Source organism: Oncorhynchus clarkii, chromosome 13 (assembly GCF_045791955.1).
Source record: "Oncorhynchus clarkii lewisi isolate Uvic-CL-2024 chromosome 13, UVic_Ocla_1.0, whole genome shotgun sequence".
Lineage (NCBI taxonomy): Eukaryota > Metazoa > Chordata > Actinopteri > Salmoniformes > Salmonidae > Oncorhynchus > Oncorhynchus clarkii.
In genome coordinates, this window is record NC_092159.1 from 15,030,655 (window position 1) to 15,042,923 (window position 12,269).

Genomic DNA, 12,269 nt, shown 5'->3' on the forward strand with positions numbered 1-12,269 from the left:
AAATGGTATCCAGGGCAGAGCTGGGAGCTGAGGGGGGTCGATAGCAGGCGGCAACAGTGAGAAACCTATTTCTGTAGAGATTAATTTTTAAAATTGGAAGTTCAAACTGTTTTGGTATGGACCTGGAAAGTATGACAGAACTTTGCAGGCTATCTCTGCAGTAGATTGCAACTCCTCCCCCTTTGGCAGTTCTATCTTGATGGTAAATGTTGTAGTTGGGTATGGAAATCTCAGAATTTTTGGTGGCCTTCCTAAGCCAGGATTCAGACACGGCAAGGACATCAGGGTTGGCGGAGTGTGCTAAAGCAGTGAGTAAAACAAATAGGGAGGAGGCTTCTGATGTTGACATGCATAAAACCAAGGCTTTTTCAATCACAGAAGTCAACAAATGAGGGTGTCTGGGGACAGCCTGGGTTTATCTCCACATCACCCGAGGAACAGAGGAGGAGTAGGATGAGGGTCACCTAGAGCGTTGGGGACAAAGAATAAAAGGAGCAGATTTCTGGGCATGGTAGAATAGATTCAGGGCATAATGTGCAGACATGGGTATGGTGGGGAGCGGGTACAGCGGAGGTAAACCCAGGCACTGAGTGATGATAAGAGAGGTTGTATCTCTGGACATGCTGGTTATAATGGGTGAGGTCACCACATGTGTGGGAGGTGGGACAAAGAAGGTATCAGAGGTATGATGAGTGGAACTAGGGGCTCCATTGTAAACTAAAACAATGATAACTAACCTGAACAACAGTATACAAAGCATATTGACATTTGAGAGAGACATACAGCGAGGCATAAAGTAATCACAGGTGTTGATTGGGAGAGCTAGCTAAGAGAGAGCTAGGTAAGACAACAATGACCTCATCCTTGAATTAATTCTCTCTCTATGCCCCCATCCTGGCTTTTTTATGCACACACACCTATAATAACACACAACCAACGCAATGATACACTTCAATCACATATGGTATGGCATACCTTGTATAGAATCTTGTATCTTGCACACAAACACACACACACCTTGTGAGGACTTTTGGGGGATGAACAATTGATTTCCATTAAAAATCCTATTTTCCCTAACCGCTAACCCTAAAAGTAATCCCAAACCCTAAATTTAAATCTAAATCCTAATCCTAATCTTAATCCTAACCCCAACCCCAACCCTAATTCTAATTTTAAACCCTAAACCTAAAATCAATTTTTGCAAGTAAAGCAAAATGGCCTCACTTCTCTGAATTTTTGTTGGTTTACTATTCTTGTAAGGACTTCTGGTACTTACAAGTATAATAAAACGTGTACATACACACACACAGGTAGGCTAATCAAGCTTTAGGCTATTTGTCTTCACCTCGCCCTTTGGGCAACCTAACCAAATCTTTGACCGAAATCTCATTCTGATTCTGTCTGGCGCTAGTCAGATACTACTGGTCCGGTGGCCCGGTCCTGCCAAATTGTGTTGCATCAGGTCGAAGCAATAGGTATCAGTACCGTAGGGGCAAACAGGGAGCGCGCGCGCCAACAAAAAAGACGTGACGAGGCAGCCTATGAGCTGTTACGCAACCACTGACCCACTAACACACATTCTAGAGGGGAGAGGGAGAGAAACTGGAGCAAGCGCCCAACATAACAGTCGGGACTCAATGCAAAAGGGGGAGACACTGCTTCTAGTAAGCTACAACCAGACAGACTGACCTCAGAGCAAGTAAGAGGAGCTAGAGCTGCTCCCGAGCGCTTTTTTTATTCTCTCAGACAAATGAAGCATCTAGCTATTTGACCATTTCTGTTGAAAGAAATAGAGGATACGAGCCAACTTCAACTGCGGAAAGCGATTGCTTTGTGTCCGGCATTGTGCATTTTTTGCTGGAGACACGTCACTTGTTCGTAAAAGGTGCGTTGGAGTCCTATTGATGTGCTTAATTCTGTGCGGAAATGTTCGATTGGTTTGAATGCTGGATAACAAATTATTTAGAATTGTATATTTGTTTAAAAGTGCAACACTGTTGCGGATTCAGATTCTCATTATTCTTTTAGGTATGGGTATTGTTCACATGCGGGCGACTCGCCCCTACCGGTAGACAGCCACTGTATGTGTGACTTTGACTTATTTGTAGTCATTGTGGTTTATTTTAAACCAGTTCCCTTTCCCAATTATTCATTCATACTGTATATTTATCAAGAACATTCTCAGCTTTAATCAAGGCACTGTATTGTAAAGTGGTGGATGTTGTTGTAAAGAGAAGCCGATTCACATTGCTCAATGCGCTCAATGTCAGGTCGGGCGTTTTTTCCCTCATGGTATTTGTTCAATGGATGGGTAGTAAATCCACTGTGCAATAGATTGGAAAATCAAACCGTTTTGGGGGGTGGCCTCTTGCTGTGAAGAACATTGTCTGGAGTTATTGTAGTTTATAACATGTTTTTTATTTCTTTACTTAAAAATATTTGTTTTATTGACATGTTGCTAAATCTAAATAGCAGGTGTGTGTCCTATATTTTATTTATGAAGTTGTCATTAATAGCCTTGATAGCCCTGAAGTCTAATAATATACAGGTAGGTTAATTATAGGCAAAGTATACTGAAAACGAATAGAACATTCTTTTTTATTTCAGTGCAATAAATTGTCTATTGGTGCAGGCAAGTTCGTCATTATTGATTTCGTTCCTATCGGTGACCTCCTTTTGTCGTGTTGTAAGTCAGACCCTCAGACATTCCATGTGCCTGTCGAGGATGTTCGGCCGTCACGTGTAGCTTTTCTCTGGAACTTGGAACAAGAGCGATTACTAGGTATAAGTCTTGCGTTTGCATCCATTCTATGCCATTAGTCATTTTATATGATAAATATTTGGTCAAAACTAGATGTCATGGAATTTTGGCACAAAGGATAGTTATAATCATGTTATTACACATCTATAAGCAGTCCATAGAGTTATTTTGAGGGGGGCTGAGGGGTGGTATGGCATATGACATAATAGCAATGCACTAGTAAGCTACGCAGTAGAATGAGAGGAGGAGAATGAATAGAATCATGGTCTTTCATGAGGGCTGGGGGAAAGTTTGCAGAATTAATTCATAGACAAAGATTTGCAAGCATGTGCCTTGATATTTAACAATTAGGAATATCACATGTATTTCTTTTTTCATTTTTTTTTTAAATCTAGAGGTATTTGTATTTAATTGACCTGTTGCAAAGTAAAAGCAGGTGTTTCCAATCGAGACTTGTGCCCTGAGGTTTTCACCGGCCATATGTTTAATGTTTAACACTAGCCTGTGGATGATTTCCCATAGCCTAAGCAGAATGCGTTACAGTCATCCACCAGTCAGTACAACTATATTTGCTATTTATATATTTCTTGCAAAATCTGTACTCAAACAAAACACTCAAATCCTATTTAGGTGTAATTACACCAATTATACCAGGTGGTATAATTCCGGTATTTTCCGCCAGTCTATAAAGTTGCTTGTTCCCATGGGATCTTAATGGGACGAGCTCTATTGCGTAATTAAGATAATAACCAAAAACAGGGCTTGTGTGTGTTGAGTTGTCCAACTCCAGGACATGATGCAATAGAGGGAAACCCCTCCGTCGGCAGAGCAGCAGTCACTGAGCCTTTTAGGCTGCTGCCAGTTGGTCTGTTTACAGAACAGCCTTTCTTTCCCAATGTGAATATTGGTCAAACCAGTCTAACTCAGACTGGAGGAAAGCAGGATGTGTGGAAAGACTTAGAGATACATTTTGGTCTGCAACTCGGTTCACTGTGACATGAAACATAATCAGGGGGGCGTTTCTTTGGCTTTGCCACACAGCCTCTTTGAGCGAATTCTGATTAAGTGTGTCCCTCCCTGCCTGGTACAAGCTGGCCATATATAAAAACACTAGAAGGCAAACGTTTTGGGAGCTCGTAGTACTTAGTTGACTCCTGCCACTCTTAGATTTAGCCTCTGTGGAATCTGAAGCAGCTGAACACTTTGGCTGCCCGATAGTGAAGTCACTTTTAGGGTACTTTAATCTAGGCTATAACCTTGAAGGATGCTTGGACTTACACCTAGCAAACAATACCCTCATTTTATTGCAAGTGAATGGAGAGCAGAAGTCCATGTTGCAGTATTACAGATCTTTATGGGTAGGAAGTTGTAGAGGGATTAGAGATGTTTGGCACAGGTTTGGTGCCATCTATATTGGTCAGTTGGAAGGTATTGGCCTATTCGAATGATGATAAGTAAATCCTAAATGGACATTGATAAGAACATTGATAAGAATAATTTAACATAAATAAAGTGCATTTCCCTAGTTGCAAATGGAAAAGAAGGGAGGTAGCTTAGTCCCCAAGCCCATGTGACAGAGAGGACGACATGCTTATATAGAACTCAGAGTTGACCTGGAATGTCTCCCTAGATTCTAGGTGCCTTTTCTTAGAAGACAAAGCCAGAAGCTAAAATGGAGGCACCCTGACCGGCCTCTCCACCACATGTCCATTTATGTGGGTGGCTCATCATGTCTTGGAGATGGAGGGGAAAAGGGATGCTTTGCATTACTCAGTCTTGCCTTTGGGGGGTCAAAGGTGATGGTGAAACGCCTGAGAACGGCTTTGGCTGTGCTAACATTTCCCATCCGTCTTTAACATCTCCCCCCAGCTAAACTCGCTGGTGGTGAAATCCTAGCTGTGAGTGAGTCATTCCTACAGCTTGATAATTGTGTGGGAAGCAAGGGAGATTCTGGCTTTTGAAAATCTTCAATGCTTTTTTCTTTGTATTATCCCTTTGGAATGATAATTTGGCTATAGCATCCAGTATTTACCTCAATATTACAGAGAGAATTCAACCTCTAAAATGTACTCACTCTGACCTCCAGTGTGTGACCTGTAGGTGTGGCTAATATTTCAGCATTAGGCAAGCTCTGCTTTGTAAACTTGTCACAATGACATTCAGAACACTAGCACATCAGCCCGGTCCTCACAGCTCTATGAAATATGTTCTGTCGGATTTTAACATGGAACATGGGTGTGTGCCTTCTGACGTCAATGCTTTTTTTTTTTTTAAAGTCTCTAATGCATGCTATTTATCGTCTGCATAGAGATAGAGTAGCATAGAGACCTCTCCCGGTGTCAAATAGAGTATCCAGGAATTCGTGTTGCGTATCAATCACCAGGGGTTTTATAATCCGATTTTGCGCTGCTGACGTAGGCTATTCAAGTTTTTTTTTAAATGTTTTTTACAACGTACCGCAGTGTCTGTAAAATTCCTTTAATGTCGTGTCCACCAATTGAATTCATCTAAGCCCTTCTCGTCAGCCTTCCTCCCCAATACCCCTTCTCTATCACTCTATTTTTAGAGCGCTCTGTAATCCCTCCCCCCTATCCATTTTCCTCCCTCTCCAGCTCTATTTACCTATTTTATGGCACTCAGTCAAAGGCAGAGAGCAAGGTCTTTTTAAATCAAATCACATTTATTTGTCACGTGCGCCGGATAGAACTTTACCATGAAATGCTTACTTATGAGCCATTTCCCAACGATGCAGAGTAATAAAAAAACACAAGGAATCAAATACACAAGAATGAAGCTATATACAGGGAGTACCAGTACCATATCAATGAGGTAGAGGAAAATGCGCAGCGCTCCGTTTTTAGGTCAGTGGGACACGCAATGGCGCTCTCTCTCTCTCTCCCTTCTTTTGATCGATGAGTGGAAACATTGTGACATTCCTGACATTCTAGTTTTCTGTTTTCCCTCGCTACTTTGTTTCTAAAACATACTACATCCTCTAGTATTGTGTCTGGGCGAAAACCAAAACCGAGACAGAGAAAGAGATGGCTCACGTGGTGGCTGTGGTGATTCTTTGGGGGAAAGAAAGACAGCAGAGCAAAATATGAGGGAATTCCTATTTGGCTGTCTCCCACTGTGAAAAAAAGACAGAGAAAAGTGTCCTGGAAGGTGTAACCACTAAAAATATTATGCAAATGAAGAAAGGAGGAAGGGAGCTGCCACTGTGAGAAAGATATACTGTAAACTAGTATTATTATGTCATAAAATGGTCATACTCTAGATTGTTATGATGAGGTTGAAGCTAGGTCAAGTTGTTATGATGAGGTTGAGACTAGATCTATATTGTTATGAAGTTGAGACTAGGTCAGGGTCTTATGACAAGGTTGATACCAGGTCAGGTTGTTATGATGAGGTTGAGACTAGGTCAGGTTGTTATGAGGAGGTTGAGACTAGGTCAGGTTGTTATGACAAGGTTGAGACTAGGTCAGGTTGTTATGATGAGGTTGATACTAGGTCAGGTTGTTATGATGAGGTTGAGACTAGGTCAGGTTGTTATGATGAGGTTGATACTAGGTCAGGTTGTTATGACAAGGTTGAGACTAGGTCAGCTTGTGTAACCCAGACAAGCTCTATAGCCAAATGAAGTGGCTAGAAAGTACTCTACTTGGGCTGAGTTCAGTTAGTGTATCAGTGACAGACGGAGTAGAGACAGCTTTAGATCAGATCCCAAAAATAAAACCAGACCTTATTTAGTCTTACTTGAGCTATTGTTAGATATAGTGGTGGTAGCCTGATAGTGGTAGCAAAGACCAGAAATTAACAGATTAAATACCTAACATTAGAAACAATTTTGAATCTATAGAAAAAGAGATAAGATAACAATATCTGACCAAAAGCTTCTGTTACTGATCTACAGGTTTTCCTGTTTGACTAAAATTTGAATCAATAAGACAGCAACCAATCAGAACAGGCCATCATGATTACCTCAGCGCTCTGTTTGATCTGTTATCAGAATCACAAACGGCAACGGACTCTGTCAATGTTTTGACTGATGCAGTCTTGTTGGCTCAGGGAGTTGCTTCAGAAAAAATAATGAACTAGTAATTGTAACACAGTAATGACCTAGATAGATTATTACGTTGAATCCTCGCAGATCTGTTTTTCTAGTGGAGAAATAGAACATCTAGATAGGACACACTGCCCTGTTAAGTGATGCATAATTAATGTCTCTGAATCATCAGCGCAACAGATCTAGAATTAGCGCATTTACGTTATGTAACATCTCGATGAGTCAACTGAACTGCTTATTTAGCAACACCACCGACCGATGTTGGTGACTTGTGAGAAAAGGGGATGTTGAGCAATGTTTCCCGTCGGTAGGGGCACAGAATGCACTCGATACATACTAACTAACTGTGGTTGTGTAATACCTGGCAGGCTCTCTAGCTGGCATTTTATAAAGGAAAAGAGACCTTGGCTCTCTCCTCTGGTGCCGTTGGGGAATCACAGCCAGTTGAATAACAAGTCATATGTCAGCTTCAGGACATCAGCCCACTGTTATGACACAGCAATAAGTCACAAGTTAGTGATTCTTTGAGTTGACCTCTTTGATGGATTATTGTAGACAATTGTGCCATAAGAGACCAGTGTGACCTCATAGCTACATTTAAAAAATATCCCGCCTGGCAACTGATAAAGGTTATAGGGGGACATTATTAGAGGTCGATACATAGATGGTTTGCGCTCCTTCCCTTTCTCCCTCCCTGAATGCCCGTCGCTCAGTAACCGCAGCCCTGGCACTAGGTCAGACTGGCCCTCTTATGTGACTGTCTGGTGCAGCGCTGTTACACAACACTGTACAGAGAGCGCTTTAGACACTGCAGCTCAGAACCTCCCTTACCCACACAACCCACCTATTTGTTTTATTTTATTTAACCGTTATTTAACTTGGCAAGTCAGTTAAGAACAAATTCTTACTTGCAATGACGGTCTACCGGGGAACAGTGGGTTAACTGCCTTGTTCAGGGGCAGAACGACAGATTTTTACCTTGTCAGCTCGGGGATTCAATCCAGCAACCTTTCGGTTACTGGCCCAATACTCTAACCACTAGGCTACCTGCCGCCTAGCAGCCTCTGAGCAGAGTTGACCTATATCCCTGTGAGTGGAGTGGGAAGGGTACCGGTCGTGCTGCTGCCTTACTCACCCTCCCTCTCTGTATACCCCCAGGCTGGCCCACCTCAATACCCCGCCTTCTCCTCCACAGAACTCCAATAAGGGTTACGTCTAGCAAAGGAAAGTCCTTTTGAGAATGAGGGATTGTGAAAGGTGATCAAAAGGAATGTTCAGATTCAAATCCAAGATGAAACATTTTCTTACATAATGTTATGATTATGTCATAGTAGCTTGTATACTTTCTGGGCACAAGCAAATGGTGACATGCCAGTGTATGAGTGATGGCAGATCCATTGCAGTTTGGATCAAGTGTCAGATTCGCAGTTATGAAGTCATGTGAACTCAAGAATACCCTGAACTAATCACATTATGAGTTTCTAGGACTGTATGTTCTGTCTCGATCATCACCACTGTACAGTAACATTGAAATACATTGAATGCCTAATGTATGTCACAGTGGGAAGGCATAGTATTTATGGTAACTAATGAATGTTCTCTCTCTTATTCTCTCTCTTTCTATAGTGTGTTTCCTCGTGAGCGATCCCAGCCTACAAGAAAAAGTCTTCCAGTAGACCAACTGACCTACTTCACTTCTGCATCCTAGAGACTTCAAGGATTACAGAAGAACCTACTTTGAAACTCACATTTCACAAAACTTTGTCACGTAATTTAACCAATGAGGTTCAGCCTTAGAGAAGCACAAATACCTCACCCTGAGTTTTTCACAGATCCTGCGACTTAAAAGAGAAAGTTAATACAAATAAGTTATCTCTCCAGCGAACTTTCGTCCTCTCCCTTACCCCCATTTGGCCTTAATGCCAGATCACCAATCTGGTCAAAAGGACTCAACAATGGAAAGCCTGAATCTTCACTTTGCATCTCCCAACAACAACAACGACCTGGACTTAGACACATACTCTAACTACAGCGAGAGCCTCCCGCCACTGTCTCCCAGACCCGGTGACGAGGATGTCCCGCGCCGCCAGACCAAAGGCGGCTCAAAGAACAGCATGTCCAGCCGTCGCAAACGGGAGTTCATCTCCGACGAAAAGAAGGACGCCTCCTACTGGGAGAAGCGGCGCAAGAACAACGAGGCGGCCAAGCGTTCCAGAGAGAAGAGGAGGATGAACGACATGGTGCTGGAGAACCGTGTGATGGCGCTGAATGATGAGAACAGCCGTCTGAAGACGGAACTCCTGCAGCTGAAGCTTCGCTTCGGCCTCATCAGCACTGCTTCCTACATGGAGAAGAGCCAGCAGCTCTCCAACAGCGGAAACGGACAGTCCAGTGCTGGTAACCCCTACTTCTCCAGTAGCGGGTACTCCAGTGCCTGTGGTAACACTCTGCTGAACTCCGACTCGTCCGAAGCAGAACAGTCCACCAGAGGGGAACGCCACACCCCACTCCCAAAATACTCCCCAAGAGGATCCCTCTCCGACGGGTGCATGTCTGACGACTCTTCCAGCCCTGAGCCCATGGGCTATGAGATCAAGATGGAGTCCAACGACACTGACATGGATGCTGGTCTCCCCACTGGGATCTCCTTCAACGGTGGCCACCAACACAGGTCCCAAGAGGCCGACTGTGCCATGGACTTCCACCACAACCACCAGAACAACTACCGCCAGGAGTCTGCCAGCCCAGCACCCCAGCAGGTAGCGGCCCCAGCCCAGAGGAGTGTGATACAAATGTACCGCTCCTCCAGCTCCTCCTATATGGAGAGCCAGAACCAGAGGCAAGCAGAGGACATGGAACAACAACAGTCCCAGGTCCAACAAAGCAGACAGTCCGAGAACACAGAGACCATCACAGAGGAGGTCCAAAGGTACCGAGCCCGCGAGGAGCAGCAAAGACATCAGGAGACACAGAGAAGCCAGTACAGCCCTTATCAGACCCAAGATGGCGGCCACAAGGAAGGATTCGCCCCAGAGCTCCTCCACCACAGTAGAGAAGAAGGCAACAAGTCAAGCCACTCCTCCAACCAGCACCACATCAACAACGCCTATCTCAGTACCCTGGATGAGGAGGAGCCCCCAGTGCTCACTTACGAGGGCGGCCCCAGGGCCGGAGAGGGCTTCTACACAGAGTCCCACTCTGGGAAAGACACTTCGTCCAGTGATGGTGATCAAAGGAGCTCAGACAAAGAAGGTGGTTCCACTAGCGATGACGAGTCACCGTCATCTTCCTCTTCCGAGGTCGGAAGCTACAACCAGAGGGCGACATCACAGATGTCGGTGCCACAGAGTCAGAGTGGAGACGATCAGGCCACCTACCTGCCCCACAAGCTCCGCCTGAAATACAGAGCGCTGTCCAATCAGGGGGAGGTGCCAAACAGAAGCCCCGCCTCCTCCACATCCCCCCCGCCCTCTCATCCCCAGCATCCCTACCTGGCCCTGCCTAGCAACCACCAACATGGCGGCCATAGCAATGGGGAAAACAAAGAGGCAGGGAACGAGTCAGAATTCTGCTAGCAGAGGGAAGCAAGAGAAAGAGAGGAGGTGTGGAAGGAATGCAAAAAGGGATCCAGCGCAGGGAGGAAGACTAAGAGGTGTGAATAAGGGAGCACCAAAGACTCTTTGAGATACTGCGACCAACAACCAACCTCAGTTTTGCTTCATCATCAGGTGTCTCGCTCCTTTTCACCTACCACTATGCCAACAGACACTCCTCTTCGATGATGATGATAATAATAACAAGGACAGTCAAAGTGATGTTCACAATCACCACAGACAGATTCAAAAGACTTGGTTCACTGTGTCACCATGTTTTTATATGGACCCTTCCCTCACTCCATCCATTTATCCAATCCATGAACAATGATAATAATAGATCACTTATTGGTTCAGCAAATGTGGTGGAGTGAAGAGAATGAGGGGAATGGAATGGATGGAACTCCCATTTTCTTTCCTTCGGGAAAAGACAAACATCACATCACAATGGAAGGTTAGAATGAACGTTGAAATGGAAGGCTGTTTTCAGGCTCTGGTTTGAACTCTCAAGTGGCCAATTGCTTTGTGGGTGGTAAGGCATTCTGGGAACATTCCCATGACCAAAGAAACACGTCCAACCCCCCTGACAATGAGTTCCATTCTTCCTCCCCACCAACAAAACAGCTGTACCAGTTTCCGTTACTCCCTAAACACCTATCCCTGCTTTATGCAGAATAGGACACCCAATCATTTTTCAAGCACTTGGATTGTAAATAACTGTGATATAGAAAATGTACATATATTTAAATATATTTTACAAAGAAAAAAAGGAAAAACAACAAAAAATAACAAGGAGAAATGGAAGTGGAAAAAGAAAAGCTATCAGTTTGTCCTTGTGAGAAAGTTTTTTGTACAGTCCGTTCTCAATGTCAATGAAATGCCTCAAGTTGTTTTCTTAAAAAAATGTCTGTATGAACCACCGCTGCAAGAAACTCTTTCTTTTAGATTCCATGTCACTAGGAAATGCCTGGAGCAACCTACCGTCAATTGACCTTTTACTGACCTCTTACACACACACACACACACACACACACACACAAAGCCCCTGTTAAGGCCAGTTACGAACATATCACAAGACTACACACTACACTTTTTGAACGGTAAAACCATGAATACAAAAGTACAATCCAGAGCTCAACAAATTCTCATTAGACTCACTGATCATAGGAATCAAGTAGTAATTGCACTTGTGAAGCAATGGGGGAAACGACTCTCTTCTCACTCAAAGGTGCCTCTACTTTTCATAGGTCAAAAGAACCAATCCCCAATCTTGGCCTTTACATTGAGTTGCTTTATCAGCTGTGGATCATACAGGCTGTACTAGTTAAACGTCTCACATCCACGTGCCTGCCTACTGGCCGTTCTGTATAAATGTATAGTTCTCTATCTCTCTTGGATACTGTTATTATTATTATTTTATTATTATTTTCTATTTGATTCAGTTATTTTGGGGGGTTATTGTGTGTTTTTTCCGTCCCCTTGTATCTTCCTGATTGTGATACTGTAATGTATGTATTTTACCCATGTCCCGATCCCTTGACATTTGTACTCTGTGATATTGTTCAACGTTTGTGGTTTGCCGGATGGTTAAGGAAATAGATTTTCCAGAAATGGGTAATGCAATGGTTATAATGACAACAACTCATTCTGATTGTTGAAAGATTGAAAACCTTGAAAAATAAAAGGATGTTGAAAAAAACATAAATTAACAGTATTGTTTCGTGTGATTTTCTTTAACTTTTGTTGCGCTCTTTCTGGTCTAATGGTGAAACATAATTCACACACATGATAAAATGGTCATAAATGGAACACCGGTGAAATTGAGGGGAAAAAAATATATTTCAATCAA

At 43.4% G+C, this 12,269-nt stretch overlaps 2 protein-coding genes across 3 annotated transcripts in view; both read left to right on the forward strand.

Annotated features, from left to right (window-relative positions):
• The window catches only part of LOC139424506 (myb/SANT-like DNA-binding domain-containing protein 4), a 1,073,247-nt gene that overhangs the window by 46,076 nt on the left and 1,014,902 nt on the right, over positions 1-12,269 (forward strand). The window lies entirely within an intron of this gene.
• Positions 1,578-12,129, forward strand: LOC139424498 (uncharacterized). Of its 2 annotated transcripts, none has more exons than XM_071176410.1 (2): positions 1,578-1,885; positions 8,454-12,129. In XM_071176410.1, exon 2 carries the CDS (start codon positions 8,747-8,749, stop codon positions 10,400-10,402), a length of 1,656 nt encoding a protein of 551 aa, XP_071032511.1. In that variant the 5' UTR covers positions 1,578-1,885; positions 8,454-8,746; the 3' UTR covers positions 10,403-12,129. The 2 variants fall into 2 exon arrangements, with proteins under 2 accessions (XP_071032511.1, XP_071032512.1); XM_071176411.1 differs by having other exon boundaries at positions 1,578-1,699.